Consider the following 17,050-nt stretch of genomic DNA (forward strand, 5'->3'; position numbering starts at 1 on the left):
CCTCCGTTTCTTCTGTTTCTTCCCCCGGCTCGGCGCTAGAAGAGGACAAAGGCGCAGGAGAGACCTGGTGAGCTTCTCTCTCCGGGGGGCGGCGGCGGGGGTCTCTGTGCTTGGCCCGCCCCCCCTCCCCCGCAAGTTTCCGTGAGTCCCCCGAGAGGGGTCGCGAGGCGCTACCCAGCCCGGCGCGGCGGCGGCGGCAGGAGCTGGCTGCCGCCCCTGGGGGGTTGGCGAGACGGCAGGGAGGGAGCAGGCGGGTCGCCTCCGCTGCCCGGGGCTCCCCCGGAGGGCGGGCCGCGGAGCCAGGTGGCGGCGGGGTCGGGCCGGCCCGCGCCGCCCTCCTGCGGCGGCAGGACGGGGCGGGCTCCCCCGTGCCGGGTGACAGCTACCTGGGCAGTGACATCCCGAGCCCTGGCTGCCGCTTTGTTCTGCCCCGCTTCTCGCCCGGACTCAGCAGCTGCACCCCTGCCCTTGGGGGTGGAGCGGGCGGGGAGGGGAGGCGGTGGGAGGGAGGGCCTTGGAGGCGAGGTCGGCTTTGGGGCTAGCCTCCGGCCGTGGGGGAGGGCGGGGATGAGCCGAGCCGGCAGGTGAGATTGGCCATGTGTCACGAGCTGGTTGTCTTGAGCGGTTGTGTTGCGCTCTGGTTGTCCGAGTGTTTACAAACAGTTCAATCAGTGTAATGAAACTCTGCTGAACCACAAAGCCAGGTCCTCAATGTTACTGCTAGCATGAGTGGGGGGAAATGTTAGTTGGATGTGAACCTCTGTGCTGTCAAACTGTACTTGGAGGAGCAGGGAAGAGTTCAGGGTAAAATAAGTTCTCTCTGCGCCGCAGTAGCGGTTCTGTAATGCTACACAGGGTGGCACATTCCTTCCCTGAAAGTCTGGTGTAGGCATGGTCATGGGGATTAGGAGTTGCAACGTATCTAGGCTTTAGGGTTTTTTTTTCTGTTCCCTTAAAAAAAAATATATGGGACACCTTGGAAAGTTTTCCCCATGTTAGTGCGGTGCTGTCACAAGGTGGCTTATTGCAAAATCTGAGCACTTAGGTCCTCTCCAAACAGGAATTCTCCACCTGCAACTACGCTGAAACACTGCATGTAGGAGAGACCCTGCATGTCCTCATGGTACATGGGAACCATTCTGTATGTGTATAGCTACTCCTTCTGAATACTGCAGTACAGGAAATCCAGAGAAAAGCAATCTTGTCGTTTAGACAGCTTGGTTCTATAATGTATAATCTTGTACTCTAGGAAAGCCAGACTGCTACCCCACTGCCATCAAATATTTAACAGCAGATACAGTTTGCATGGTTCATATGCCCTGTGTGGGCCGACTTAACTGCCGCTTGTGCTAGTAGTAGTGCAGAGTGGAGACCTTTTCCTGATCTGAGACTTACAGCTCATGTTGTGTTACAAAACAGCTGGTAAAGTCATTTGCCCTGGATCATGCCTAAAGTTAGGAGTGTTAAAGTTGAGGTGGGCTCATCCACTCTTTTCCTTTGGTCTAGCACACTGCAGAGGTGTGGAATCACTCACAAACTGAGTGAAAAAACATCAGGGTTGTAGGAGTGTTGTGTCTGTGTGCTCTACTTCACTATTTCCCTCTGATTTCGAAGGAGGAAGAGGAGGAAGACAGCAGCCCTGGAGTGTCCTTCTCACTCTCTTCAGAGGAGTCAGAGATGGAGCCTGAGGAAGAAAGGATCCGTTATAGCCAAAGACTGGTCAGTATTGGCTGTTAGCAATCAAATTCTGTTCTTAGTGCTGTTTTAATTGGAGGGAAAAAAAAGGAGGGGCTTTTGCTAGCAACAGGTTTAACAACCTTAAAAAAAAATCATTCAGATGGGTRGTTACAGCCTGCCCAGAAATACTAGCTTAGCTGGCATGTGTTAGATGGTTGATGGGTCCAGTTCATTTAACAAAGTTTGCATGTATGGAGGTCACCAGCCCAGCACAAGGCTGCTGAACTCGAAAAGGGAAAGGTTGGGGGCTGAGCCTGAATAAGATACATTGGGAAGATGCTGGATAGAAATGTGAAATGAGTGTCGGTGTTGCTTCTTGCACAGCAGGTCTTCTCTGTGTGTTTGTAACAAGCAGAGAAGCTGATACACTCAGTGCATGTGCCTTATGTTGGTCTGGACTTGATTTTAGCATGCTGTGAAATCTGAGAAAACCAGCTTCAGCTTAAAGCTCAAATTTTACTTGTGCTGGTGTACATGTGCATGTACCTTCTCCTGATATTTTCTTTTGGAGGAAGCTGTTCCAAAAGTAGGATCCTAATGAGGCTCTGTCGGGAACTGGACTTGTTTGATGTTTGTGCACAAAGCCACCAGTTTCTTAGGTTGGGTCACAATTGTGTAAAGTTTTGGAGCAGCTGCTCTGAGTGTCGGAGATGATACTTACGGTGATTATAAGCAGGACTGTGTTCCCACTGGGGAAGGAATGGAAGCTAGTATGTTTTCTTCAAGTAAATTCCTCTTTGTTTTGAGGAAGTTTTAAACTGTCTGAGAAGGCTAGGGGCCAGCACTGTGATAGTCGAGCTTGTGATTGGGTTCATCCAAGTCACTGTGGTGTATATACACTCACTTTCAAGCTACTGTCTGTAATAGTTAAATCTTTTATCTTCTAATGCTCTGAAATCATTTGGTGAGAGGCAGTGTGATACTCTGCAGTAAGTTTTGCCCTAGAAAGTGAACAGTTTTTGTTGCTCTTTTGTTGCTACTCTGTGCCTTGCCATAAAAAAGGTACAGAGGAGTTGTAGCCAGCATGCACCTTGTAGGTGGCCTAGGAATGGAAATATTCTAGTGAGAGTAAAATGGTTGTTAAGCAGTAGTTCCTGTGGAGGAGAGGATATTGCATAGCTTGTGATTGGTCCAAAAACCTGGTTTACTGAAGGTGTGCTCCTTTTTCTGGTGCTTCTCCATATTTATTGCATATTTACATTTTACGAATGGAGTTGTCATATTGGATGATAGTCAGGCTTCTTAGTCTGGTTCAGGAAAATGAAGTAACTCTAATTTGAAATGGCTCTTCATCTTTTCTTTTTCTTTTTTTCTTTTTTTTTTTTTGAGAGAGATGAAAAGACTCTGTCTATGGATCCTTCAAGGCAGCCTGTTTTTTCCCAAATGCTTTGGTAGATACTTTAATTTGGCAATGCTGCTGGAAGCAGTGGTCCCACCTCCTCCTTCATCCTGATGCACTTGTTCTTGCAACTGTGCAGCATACAGTTCAAGGTGCTGATTTAACTGGAAACTAGCTGTTTCTATAGCCAGCAGGTGGGGGTGTCAAGGTAATTTCTGTTGGAGGCAATGCCAACCTCAAGTTTTAGTTAAACTACAACTTTGGCTATGCTGCAGTCCTGCTGAAGTAAGTCAGAATGTCTGGACAGAGACAAGGTTGTGCAGTTGAATGGGGCTATTCACCAGGACACTTAGTAGTTTAAAAATGCTTGTAATCTCATAAATAAAAATTAGCAGAAGGAGTTGCTGTCCTAGCATAGGTGGCCTGAACTCCAGACAATATGCTAAGCTGGATAAATGGCTGTGCATTGATGAGCTGTGTGCCTACAGGTCTTGGAAAGGTGCACAGGTAGCAAGCAGAGGATGCAGCTCATCTAGGCTTCTTTTGCATTGTGTACATTGTTGTGTCCCTGCTGGCCCAAAGCCCAGAGGAGGACGGATGACCCTTGTGTGGTATGTAAGGCTTAGTTCATGCCTTCTGCTTCACTCTTCCTAGGAACTGCCAACGTGTTAACCTGTCTCACTGTGTCAATGGAGCTCCTTTGTTGATAGACCATTAAAGTTTTTTTGTTTTTTTTTTTTTTTGTTTTTTTTTTTAATGCATACTCTCAACAATTCATCTCACTGAGGTTTAGTGAGCTGTTCCTTTAGTGTTTCCAGCCCTTGCAGAACAAGGTATCTTAGGTGAATTAACCAGGAAGGTAAAATGATCTGATTATGATTTATTTGAATATCCTACTTCCACAGGTGCATTGCTCTTGGGAGATTATTTTAATATGACTACATTAAAGCTTTTAGGGTTGGGGAACAGGGAATTGGTAGTGCAGCAAATGATTCTGCCGACTTTTACTTGTGCATAACTGGGCATCAGGGTAGGCCCATTAGCAAAAGAAAATATATATTAAAAAAATATACTAGCAGAGCTGTCTTGGTGTGTAATCCTGGCCTTAAAACTAGTCAGGATGTAGAGAAAGTCTCAAGCCTTTTTTTGTGTCCTGAGCAATACTATTACTTTGCATTGGCTCACGACTGCTTTGGATGTAATTGCACTCCTGCAAGCATTCTCTGCCAGTTCACACCTCTCTACAGTGGACTCTCTCCAGTAGCTCCATAGGGCTGCAAAGATGTTCAGAGGGCTGGAGCACCTGCCCTGCAAGGAAAGGCTGTGAGAGCTGGGCCTGTTTAACCTGGGGAAGAGAAGACTTAGAGGGGGGATCTTATCAATGTGTACAAGTACCTGAAGGGAGGGTGTCAAGGGGACGGGGACAAACTCTTTTTTCAGTTGTCCCATGCAACAGGACAAGAGGCAATGGGCAGAAATTGAACCACAGGAAGTTCCGCCAGAACGTGAGGAGGAATTTCTTCACTGTGAGAGTGACAGAGCACTGGCACAGGTTGCCCAGAGAGGTGGTGGAGTCTCCTTCTCTGGAGATTTTCAAGGGCTGCCTGGATGCCACCCTGTGTAACATGCTCTAGGTGACCCTGCTGAGCAGGGGAGTTGGACTAGATGATCTCCAGAGGTCCCTTCCAACCTTACTGATTCTATGATTCTGTGATTTTATGATTCTCTACAGTATAATAATATTTGCATTAGATGAGTTGCAGTGCTCTAACTGCATGCTTCTCAGTTCAAACCATACATCCATGACTCCTGAGGTGATAAAGGTCTGACTGAGTTCATCTGGACACAATGTTATTGCCAGTAAGGGTGTCTTGCTTCCATCTGAAGCAATTCAGTGGAGTGGGGGGGGAGGAACTGTGCGCTAGCAAATTCTAGGAGGCCATTGTGGGTAGGGGAAAACAGCCTATGGACAATGCTGCTTAAGCAGGGGAGAGTGTGCACAGCAATGGGATTTCTCTGTTCTCCACATAAAGGTGAGCTGTGTTTTCCTGCTCTGTGAGTAATGGAGGATGGAACTCTGATATCAAACGCTGTTGGGGTAGTCTTCTACTAAGCCTGTGTATATTTTACTGCAAAACTTCAGAGATTATTTTGAAGTGCTGACTTTATAAGCAGTGGATGCACATTTATAAGCTCTCAGTCAAGGATCTGAAATGCTCTATTTTATTCTGAGGCTTGGCTGACAGTCACAGGAGGGGGAGCAGGGAAGGAATCTCCTGGTGGTGTTTGGGAGCTGTTAGGTAGACTTACCAGTACATTTCTAGAAGTGTCTGTCGGGGAGGTGGTTTGACCTAACATTTTTTCTAAAGATGTGCATGGCTCCTTTGAGTTGAGGTGTGCATGCCTTCTGGTAACAGCATTGACTGACTGTGTGATGCTCCACCAAGGAAGGATTTCTCACTTACTTCAGTGATCACCCCACATGAAGCCTATTTACCCATACAGAACTATGTGAATTCATGAAGCTGAGGAGCAATTTCTCAGTGTGTGTATGACTGTTATCGTATTGGCACTTCTGTTCTTCTGCAAGCGAGTTCTTGAGGCTGGCTCTCTATCTCCAGATCAATGACCCTCCAGCTAAACACATTGCTGCCCTCTAATTTAGTATCCAATGTGTGTGTGTTTTAGAGCCACATTAGAGTACTGCCAAATTGGGAATCTCTTTCCATTAGTGAGGCTCTGTTGGGTTGTTTTGTTTTCTGTCTGCTCAGACCAACCCTCCTGTTTCCCTAGATAAGCAAGTAGTATAGTCATAAAGGCTCTCTGAGAGACTGTTGGTAGTGCAGGAATGTTGGTTCTGGCCAGTGGATTTCAGGATGATAGGGGAAACTGTGCTGCTTTTGGCTTTGGTATGTCTCATATCAGTGGGAACATCTAATGGGGCAGGGGGGGCAGACTCCCAAGGAGCACAAGCAAAAAAATCCCTTCTTTGAACTACAGGCTGTTTGATGACAACCAGTGCCCTTAGCGTAGATGCAGGGCTGAGTTGGTTTCTACAAATGATGGGTGTGTTGGGTATTGGAAGTGTCAAGAAATCTCTCCTTCTGCCTTCTCCAGAGGCTAATTCTGTGAGGCCTATATTGTGAATTTAGAATAGCAAATTCCATGAATCAAGAGCTGGGATTAGCTCATCACTGAAGTTGTGCCGTAAACTTTCAATGACAATGCTCAGGGCAAGGAATGAAGGGCAGCAGTGCTGGATCACTTCAGAATGGCTTGGTGGGGGAAAGTATAGTGGGTGAGTGTAATTATCTTAAGGAGAAAACCTACAGGTCCTGGTCTCTCTGCTGTCAAGTCAGCAGGCTTTATCTTAGGCTGTGGTTCCAGTTTAGGATTGCCTGTGCGGCAGAGCTGGTTAAAGAGGTTCCCTCCCTCTAGTTGCCTCAGGAACTGATGCCCCTGAGATGGGTGCTGCTTCCAGAGGGTTGTGGATTGTGCACCAGATGAAAGCCGTCAGGGGGACGTCTAGTCCAAATTGTTTTCTGTGCTGGATTAGTGGAAGAGCTGCCCCACCAGCAAACCTAACAAGAGTGAAGAGGTGGCAGATGGAGATGGGGAGGCAGGGTCAGGTAAGAACATCTTAAACTGGCTTTGCTGCTACAGAGATCTGATGATGGTGGAGCCATAGCCTCCAGTGGGGCCATGGGAAAGAACTGCCTCATAGCAGGCAGTCTCTGTCTCAGGCACATCTCCTCTGCTGAGGTGTTAGGGTGTGCAGGCATAGTGACCATCTGTGAGCAGGACACAGTGGTGCCCCTGTTATTTGGGAGGTTCTCCCCACCACCACCACCTCTAAAAAAAGAAAGGGAAACAGGCCTTTTCAGGATTAGATTCACCCACATAAAGGCTTTGGATGCTCAGGAGTATTGGGGGGGGGGGCTGAGATATAGAGAGAAATGCTGCCTCTCCCTTTCCTTAGGGCAGTCCATGTCCAGTGTTTGCATTGGCCTGCCCTACCCTCTGATCAAATCCTTATGTGAAATTTGAGAGGAGGCCTGTCCCCACCAGCCAAAAATTGAGGCCTTTTCTGTAAACAGCAGGGTAAGCAAACCTGCCCCTACAAGTTGGTGTCCATGCTATTCCCCAGGCAAGAGTTCAAATGAGCTTTACGGTATGTGGAGTCATCAGCTGATGGATGAGACTTTAGGAGTGTGGAGGAGAAAGCTTCTCTTGCAGCAGTGTGTATGTGGTATGTGGTGCTACAAACATGCTCAGATGTGTACTGCCCATGCTTGAAGGGTAGCAAGACTAGTTCTGACCAGTGCCTAGAGTCACAGGAGCTTCAGTTTTGTGGTTTCTAAGTCATCTATATCAGCAATGCTAAACTTTCCTGCAGGATAGGGTAATGAGCAGTCCTGTCAAGTGGCAGGAGACAATCTATGAGCCAGGAAGGCTCATGCATATTGGCATTCACATGACAGAAACATGACAAAATTTCAGCCCTTATCCTCACAAGACCAAGGGAAAAAACATCAAAGCTGTGCAGGGAAGGTCAGGAGGCAGCAGACTGGTAGGGTGCTGCCCATACCTGGAAAGATGGGATGAGGAGGATGCAGACTGCCTGCCCTCCCCTATATTGATCATGCAGCTGACCTTGCTCTATCTTGAATAGTTCATACTTTCCCAACTGTGGGATGCAAAGGAGCAACGCTTCCCTTTTGTGTTCAGCCAGGCTTGTTTGTGCTTCTCCTAACACTGACTACTAGCAAGTAGTAATCCTTTGCTCTGTCTAGTGCTTGTCATCTTTACTGGCCTTCAGAGGCCAATCTTGCTAGATGAGGCTTTTCCAGGGCTGGCTGCAGTGTCTCCGGGCTTGTATGGATGTGCTGGGATGGAAATCCCAGTGTAGGCAGCTAGAGGTACCAAAGCATGGGAGGAGCCACAAGGACTAGGGTGAGAATTTAAGTAGCTGTGCCACACGCACACTCTTGAAAGTTGATGCTGGTAATTACTTACTCTGTCAAGCAGGGCCTCTTCATGTTGCCTGAAAGGACTAAGAATTTGTCTACCAGAAAGCCCAAAATGAAACCCTGTCTGGCCAAATGTTGCTCATCTGGAGCTATAACCTCATCTGCTGGACACACCTCAATTTCTTAGTCTAGACAGGACCTGTGTGAGTAGGGTAATTAATCTCTCCCGCTGTTCTTTGCCTCAAACTGGAGACACTACAAATGAGTCCTTCCAAATAACCCAAGTGTGATAATTGATCTCTAAATAATTTAGGACTCTGGTCAGATTTGACTCAGGCAGCTGTAGAGGCTGGGAAGAGGAAGGTTTGCTCTTTGGTGGAAGCTAGCAGCTACTACACGTTATTCTTGGAGAGCTTTATAAATCTCTGTGAGCATATGGATCTCAGATGATGTGACACTGTTCTGGTCCCAGAGAGAATACATCCCCCAGAATGGACTGGATGATGTTTCTTATCAGTGGAAAAGAATGCAGGAGGTAAATATCTTTGCTGATTTCTCACTATCCCAAGCCTGGCGTGGGATAGTGTGACTTGGAAGCTGCAATGCTGGCTGAGCTATCAACTAGACAGCTCAGGAGCATTTGCAGTTACTTGTGAGTTATTAAACAAAATTTCATGTTTCATCAATGTCTCTTGTTAATGAGCAGGCATAGGTTTTTATGGAGTTATCCCAGCTGGAGGTGGCACTAACAAGTTAGGAGATCAGTTCCCCTTACCCCTACTGCCCCTTTATTGTTGGATAATTACGTCAAGAGCCACCCAGGCAAGAGTCTGCAATTCCTTAGGTGGTTTTCTGAGAGAAGTGGAGGCAGTGGTGATATGCTCAGAAGGTGGAGAAATAAGTTGGTGTGCCAACTCCATCCTCTGTGAAAATGTATGAAGGAAAGCAATTACCTGCCTTCAGGGTGAGCTGCCTAGTGCTGTTGGTGACAGAAGGGCTTTGCTAATTCTAGAGAAAGAAATGACAAGTTAGGTCTGAACATGTAACTTAAACTCTGGAAAGCCTATTTTGCTGCCAGTTGTTGCCAGAACTTCTTAGTTCACAGGCTTTCTTACATAGTGCCTGGTCTGGTTTTATTTGGATTGAAAACGTTAAAACCTGGGATGACTAGACCTGGTCATCTCTGGGCAAGTAGAAGAGGTAAAGGGTAAGAAGAAACATGGCATGTCACGCTGATACGGCAGTTGCTGAGCTTCATTGCCTGGCTGTGACAGTGGACAGTGCACTTGTACTGTGGTCCTGTGCCAGGAGTTACAGGGGACAGCTGCTGCACCAAAATATGTACCTGTGTGTTTAAAGAACAGGAATCATCATAGCTGAGCAGAGGTACTTCATTGAATATTCTGCCTGTTTGTGGCCCTGTTTGGGAGGGAGATGAGAACAGATAGGGATCTTGTCTAGTGGTCTTGAGAAAAGCAAAGGAGCATAGTGGAGCAGCAAAGCCTGCGGCTGAATGACAGAGCCTGTAGTTTGGTATCAAAGACACTAGCTGTCAAAAGCACTGGGAGATGAGAAGGGTGGGGAGTACCTTTCCCAGAACTGGAAATGTTCCTAGTCAGCTTGGAGAACCTGGTACCTTGTTGGGATCTTGATCAGGTTAGGTATTGAGGTGTGGGGGAGGGGAGGACAGACAAACTCACACAGAGAGTGATTGGCTGGGAGGAAAGGAGGAAGAGTAGATAAGTTTGTGCCTCTGTGGGAAATAGGACATACTTTCTTAGCTTCAGCTAAACAATCATCTGTAATTGTACAAATGCTTCATCAAAAAGCCTGTCAATAACAAATCTGAGACCAGTATCATGATTAGCTGGTGCCTCAGTCTAGCTAAAGCACAGTCTGAACTCTGAGTACTCATGCTAATCCAGGCTTGAATCTTTTTCTGGAGGGCAGGGTGTTAGCCTCTTGGGTGCCATAAGGCACTTTGTTCTTCTTCCCTGTCTCTCTGTCATCTCAACTACTTGTGCTGATGCTGTCCAGTTTCAGGTAGCTGCAGACCTTCCTTAGGGGGGTACACTAATGATATCTGATTTTGAGGGCCAAGGAGAAGGACCGTGTTCTTCCTGCTCTCTCGCTAACTCAGATACCCCTTGGGTCCCTTCAGTGCTGACAAGTAGCAGCTCTAGGAACAAATGATTTGCCCTCTTTCTGTTGCATCTCAGGCAGTAAGGAAGTGCTCTTTGCCATGCAACCTAGACCTAGCTCGAGCAAACAAGCTACATACAAACAGTTGGACCACAGTGGCTAACTTTCACTTGGAGAATGCATGGATTCTCCCGTTGCTGTCACTCCTGGTATGATGAGGAAACAACAGGGTCCAGGATGCCATAATGAGAATGAGCTTGAATGAGTGTGGGTTACTGATGTTGAAGGAGCTCTGCTTACACAGGTCTGGAGAGACCTGAAGGGGTAGGATGAACTGTAAGTTTTGTGTGTGACAGCTCATTCCCTGTGAACCAGGTGACAAAGGTGAATAGCTGTTCACAGGAGTTGCTTGTTGTCTTGTGGCTGCGCATGAGGTGATTCAGATAAAACTGAGGACAAAACGTAGCCTCTGAATCAGTCATGGGGAAGAGGAGATGAATCCATTTGACTGGATTTCTCTCCCCTCTGGTGCTACAGGGCCTTGTCTGTGCATCTGTGTCACTGTTGCTGTAGAAACAATACTGGTGGTAAACAGTGTGAACTGGCTGTCCAGGGAATCTGAATCCCTGAGGAAATTCCAGGAACTTAAAGAAGTTGAAGGAGATTTTGGGTATCTGATCTGCCCTGGATTTGTGGAGTAGTAAGAAAAGTTAGGTGGATTTACCCTTGTGCAGCAGCAGTTCAAAGGAAAGGTGTGCTCTCTAGAGTGCTTCCATACAGGTTGGATGCCAGGAAGGATGCAAATCTGAGATGTGTGTGAGCAAGCTGTTGAGGGGAGGAGGATGGAAAGGCACAAGAAGCTTTTTATCGCTGTTAACTAGAAGAGTTATCCACAGTGAGGTGATGCTATCACACTGTATACAAAAGCAAGACTATTAAAGAAAAAAAAAAGCCCCACACATGCACCTTTTTTTTGGCAAAGAAGAGACTTGAAGCTGGGTGCAGTTGTAGTCTGTGATTTGTTAGTGCCAGTCCTCAGGGTTGGGAACTGACTGCAGAATCACATTGTCATGTCTTAGCCACTCCTGGGAGAGTCTGGAAGAAGAGGAGTTGCTTGATAAGAGGCACTGGGAGAATGATCAGGAAGTTACTTGGCAGGAATTCTTATCTAGAGAAGCAGATCCCAGGTGGTGAGGCACATTCTTGCTGCAAGTGAGACATGGAGAGGAGATGAACCTTTTTGATGTTCGCTCTTACCTTGCCTTAACTTCCAATGTGATGGTGCTAAGAAGATAGAGGCAGTGCTGTGGGACTTAAGGAGAGAAAGGGAAGCTGATGGGAGAGGAAGGATCAGAAAGAGGAGGAGCAGAGAAGTCTGCCATAGAAAGGCTGGCCTGCACTGTTACAGTCCTGTGGTACTCTGCCTCCCTCTTGCTCTCCTATGTGCCCTTGGCTCCCATGAACTATGATCTTGGGAAGCAAAGAGCAGAAGCTGGAAATGGAAATCAGAGAGCTGGCAACAAGTGCACCTTTAGGGTTAGAAGGCTGAAGCATCTCTAACACACTGCTAACGTGTAAACGTTTGTGTGTGTTACTGAACTCCCTGCCCTGTTTAGAATAAGGAAGGGGCAGGCACTGGGCATCTTGTGAAGCAAAGGGTACAAATGGTACCACTTTGCAGAGTACAGGGGGAATCTCCAGAAGGTTTCACAAACTGACCATGTACTTCTCAATGACCCTGCACTGTTTTTCTTCTTCATAAGCATCGTAGGCCCTTTAGCCTGTAGTTCAGACAGCCATTTACTAGCATCTTTAAAAGACAGGATCAGCTTAGCTGGAATGCAGTGCAAATGCTTCCTGTGCTGTTGCTGTCCAAGTACTCCTATGGTTTGGCCTTGTTCAGTTTGTGTGATGGGACAGAATTGCAGCAGCACAATGCTATGGATTTCAACACAGCTGGACTGGAACAGTAGGAAGTTTAGAGGATCAGTTCTTCCTTACTGAGAAACTTGAGCTAGTCATCTAAACTCTGACCATGTTGTGGAGAGGTACTTTGTCTGAGCAAGGTGTGAAGTTATGCAAGCTGATCTACAGTTAAATCAGCTGCACCTTGTCCCTGAATGTAGGCAGTTCTGTTTCCCTCCTTTGTGCTGGCTCTGCTCTCTCTTCCCAGTAATTTATTTAGGCTCACCAGCCTGGAAGAAAACTGTCCGTTCTCTTTCACAAGACTAATTCTTGCTGGGGTAACAAGCTAAAGTGACTCACCAATGTGTGCCAGAACCAGAGCAAGGAAGGGAGAGGTGAGGCCTTACAGCTGCAGATGGTCCTAGGGAAGATGAGGGCAGAAGGGAAGTGCCCCTTTTGGCTGAGTGAGATTGGCTTTTGGATCAGGTCAGCTGCTCTTTGAGCTGTATTTCAAAACCAGGATGAATCCTTCTCTGGAGGTGTTGCGCTCCCTCTGCACTCAGCAGAGGGAGCCTAGAGAACAAACTTGGGCTCTTGCCTGAAGTCAGTTGTCTGAAGAGTGGCGATTCTTCCAGTTTGCATAGAACACTGTTCCTCAGATCAAGGAATGGAAGTGCTGTTTCCAGCACACCTAGTGTTGCCCAGGTCTGAACTGTAAAGCACTGTTGGTGCTACAGGTGCCTGGTTGGTCTTTCTGAGAATCGGTGCAAAACATTTCCTGTGGGAGGAGAGAAGTATAGGGTTTTGCATTTTAAAGTCCTACTGCAAGAACATCCAGCCTGAATCTGGAGGAAATTGGAGAAGTGCATGCAACACTTAAGCTTCCCTTTTTGGAGAAGTTTGGTCTTTGTTCAGTTTTTAGGTTGTTCTACTGCCTTCTTACACAAAGCAAAAAGGGATAATGGGGTTGATAGCACTCATCTGCCTGAATGTGTAGCAGATATACTGGGGAAACCCTGGCAGGAGAACAGCTCTACACAGCAGCTTATGTCTCCCACCCCTTCCAAACCAGAAGTCCAAGGAAATTAAATGAATTTGCTCAATTTAGTTGAGAAATACGAGGCTGAACATCAAATAGTGGTTTTTAACACAAATTGGGGATTATTTTTTCAGTTCCATGCTTTGCAGTGTGGAAGACTTGATGATCCTTCTTGAGGTTCCTCAAGCTTTTAAAGAATCCAGGCAGGGTTTGTCCAGACACCAAGGCGCAATTACTGATGGTGGGAATTGACAGTCTGAGGGTTAGTAGTGTCCAAAAAGCTATTTGGGAAAGTGGCTGCTTGTGAAATATGTTGCAGGTGACTGGAGTAAGAAGCCATATCCCTTACTAGAAGCAGGGTTTCTTTATTGAAACTGTTGCCAGAGCTGCCCATTTGAGATCTGATCTAACGAATTCACTCCATCTCATGGTTTAACTGTTGTGGCTGGTCAGTGTATGGTTTAGCAGTAGCTGCTGGCATTCTTCTTGGCCTATTGGTGCTGCCTTCCCATCTGTCTCAACCTTGCTTGAATTCCCTAGTTGTCCCTTGTGTATGTCCAATTTTATAACCCAAAAGTGCAAAGCAATCTGCTCTCCCTGCTTGTTCTGAAAGCCTACAATCCCTGCTCATCATAGGAACCCCTCCTGGAGCTGTAAACTCTGGAAAGGCTCCAGGTTCTGCCTAGATTCCTGTTCACCCCTGAACCTAGTATTTGGAGTGTGTCTTTGTCCAGGGACTGTGCAGACTAGGATATGCCAGTTGTATTCTTCAGGTCTTGAAAAATATCTGGAGGTGATTGAGGTGTCAAATGTGGGTCAAACCTGCTGGATTAGTTCTTGGGATCCTCTTGTGAAACCAGGCAGCAAAAGAGTTAGTTTCATATGGCTGTCTTGTCCAGATAGTCATCTTTGGTAAGGGCATGCAGTGTTGCTAAAATTACAGAATCGGTAAGGTTGGAAGGGACCTCTGGAGATCATCTAGTCCAACTCCCCTGCTCAGCAGGGTCACCTAGAGCATGTTACACAGGGTGGCGTCCAGGCTGCCCTTGAAGATCTCCAGAGAAGGAGACTCCACCACCTCTCTGGGCAACCTGTGCCAGTGCTCTGTCACTCTCACAGTGAAGAAATTCCTCYTCATGTTCAGGCAGAACTTCCTGTGGTTCAGTTTGTGCCCGTTGCCTCTAGTCCTGTCGTGTGGCACTACTGAAAAGAGTTTGTCCCCATCCCCTTGACACCCTCCCTTTAGATACTTGGACACTGATAAGATCCCCCCTCAGTCTTCTCTTCTCCAGGCTAAACAGGCCCAGCACTCTGTCCCTTCAGGCACTTTGTCCCTTTGTCCAGGTCATTGATGAATAAGTTGAACAGGATGGGACCTAGTACCGAGCCCTGGGGAACTCTGCTAGCCACAGGCCTCCGACTAGACTCCGTGACTGAGCACAAACCTAAAGCAGGAAGCATGTAGCCTCTCTGCTATCACAGAGAAACGCAAGGAATATGCTGGTTATGGAGCAGATCTTGGAGCCTAGGCATTGGCATCTGCGCTGCCCTGAGTCTGTCTGGCCATGGCCTTGTTTTTTCTGTTCTCGTCCATGCTTCTGCCTTGTTCTTTCCCAGAGGAACAGAATCCTTTTGCACTGAGGTAACAGAGCTCACATGGCCTTTTGGGGGTGATTGTTAATATCTGGTGACTGTCACCAGAGAGTATGTCAGAGTTTGAGTTCTAGATACTGCCTTTTGCCACAAGTATTCACTGAAGCTTGAAGTACCTAGAAACATGTTTGTGCAGACCTTGGAAGTCTGGGCTTAAATCTAAACAAGCGCCAAAGTTGTATTTGCTATAAAAGCATTTGAGAAAAAGATAAATGTGTAGACTGAGGAGAATTGGGCTTATTAGTGTATTACCAATTGGATCCATTTCAGCAGAGTAAACCCACAAAAGGAGGGATGTCTAGGAGGCATCCAGCTGTGAATGTATGAGATTAGCTGATGAAATACACTGCTCTACACATGCATTGTGAGCCAGGTAATAGATATAATACCTGCAGAGAGAAGAGTTTGGAAGGAAGGAATTTAGAAACAAGAATGAAATGCCTACCTTCTTCATCTTGACATCTTTCCTCCAAAGGAATAAGGGAGGCTTATTAGAGGTTTGAAACCAGGCAAGCTACTTTGGAAGTGCAACATGGAAAGGGAAAGAGGCGCAGGATGAGGGAGGATGAGGGGCTGTCTGGTCTCCTGAAATGGAAGGAGCTGTGGTATGGTGGGCCAAGACCTCCTTGAGGCTGACACATGGGGATGCTGAGAAATCAGGATCCCTAGGAGAAGTCGATGTAAATGAAAGGATCGGCATAGAAAGGATAGTAGCAGAGCTGTCTGCAGGGTTAATATTCATGCTTTCTATTTCTTAAATTAACTGAAGGTACTCAAGAGGGCCAGAAACAAATGGTGAAGGACAGCTGTCTCAGATGAGAGTTGCTGGCTCTCTGGTGTTGGGAGGATGAAAAAACTGCCTTTATTTTGATCCTCCTTGGTACAGTGAGAATAGTTTGGGGCTGCTTGTTAGCTCTTTATTAGCTGATATTTCATTGGGATGAAAAATGCCACAATCCTTATGCAGATCACAAAGCTGAAAGAACAGTGGTTATTCCTGCTTAATGCCGACCACCGAAGTTGTCCTACAGTGATATGCTCTTACCCCTTTCTTCATGGGGCTGAGCTTTGTCTGTACCATTGGGGTTTCTTGTGGGTGGCAGTTTTGGAGGTCTTTGATCTCCCTCCTTTCCTATTTCCCTTAGGTCTGACATGAGATATGTTGGTATAAGCTGACAATTCGCTGTGGAAGGTTGGAAAGTTCAGAAAGGCTGGTCCTCTGTAAAAGTGAAAGGGAAAGGAAAAGGACAGTGAGATTTGGTTTCAGCGATTAGGAGGACTCTAGCAATTTTTAAAGTTGTGCATCCCTGGCTGAATTGACAATTGACACTGAAAGGGGAAAAAAAAAAATCAATAGTGGAGCCACCTCCAGAGAGAAGGAGTAGCCTTAGCTTAAGAGCTCAGGGTTGTAATATGCTAGTGTATTCAGGTGAGGCCCACCTGGATGGTGTTGCAATAGGAAGCAGAGAGAGGGCTTAGGAGGGCTATAGCAAGCTGCTGGGGGAGGGTACTCAGTCCAGATCCAGTCTCTCTTGACTCTGCCCCAAAGTGGACTGTGGTACAGAGGTAGCTGGCTCCTTCTGGGGAGAGATCTTCTGTGCTGAGGGAAGGATTTGTGCAAGTTTTACAAAATATGTACTAGTGGAAAGGTGAGAGTGACATTGGCCTGTCATGGCTTTGAGTGTGTCTCTTGCCTGATACCACTGATAGCCAATTATTTAAGCTGGTAGCAATTTCTTGTATGCCAAGTGAGGATTAAAGAACATCAGAGTAGATGGGGGTCTCAGAGCATCACTGCAGAAGCCCGAGGACTGTATGCTGGCAAGGTCTCTCCTGCTATGGAGACCTGATTTGTGGGTTCTGTGGCATCAGAGCTTGTCTAACTGTACTATGGGAACCTGCAGACTTCAGGAGGGGAACATGTGGCTACAGAATTGTCTGAGGTCCAGAGGATTATGTTTCCCAAAACACACATACTTGGAACTGCAGAAGCCTTTCCTCCCTCCTATCTACCCTGTGCACACTGAAATGTTGTTTTTTCCCTACCCTCCCAAGACAACAATGACATGAAAGTGCTGTGGCCCCAGCCAAGTATATGAGAGGCATTGTATAACTCATGAGAATTACTTGTATTGTGGCAGTGCTTTTGGATCCTCAGCCATGACTGGGATCCTTTTCTCCTACATATTGTGCAAATTAGGAGGAAAGCACAGGAACAAGCAAAGGTGCAATCTGACAGATTTTTCTTTCCTTTTTTTTTTTTTT

The 17,050-nt window shown here is 46.7% G+C and overlaps 1 protein-coding gene across 3 annotated transcripts in view; it reads left to right on the forward strand.

Annotated features, from left to right (window-relative positions):
• The first annotated feature begins 6 nt into the window (after positions 1–6).
• KDM2A (lysine demethylase 2A) overlaps positions 7–17,050 on the forward strand; it is a 56,176-nt gene continuing 39,132 nt past the window's right edge. For 2 of the 3 annotated variants that reach the window (XM_085312506.1, XM_085312509.1), the window contains exons 1-2: positions 7–67; positions 1,615–1,719. In XM_085312506.1, the coding sequence (XP_085168632.1) occupies positions 1,678–1,719 (42 nt within the window). In that variant the 5' untranslated portion in view covers positions 7–67; positions 1,615–1,677. The other variant, XM_085312507.1, reaches the window with a different exon arrangement.

The sequence above is a fragment of the Rhea americana genome, unplaced genomic scaffold (genome assembly GCF_003343005.1).
Source record: "Rhea americana isolate MKP2758 unplaced genomic scaffold, rheAme1 scaffold_368, whole genome shotgun sequence".
NCBI classification, from domain to species: Eukaryota; Metazoa; Chordata; class Aves; order Rheiformes; family Rheidae; genus Rhea; species Rhea americana.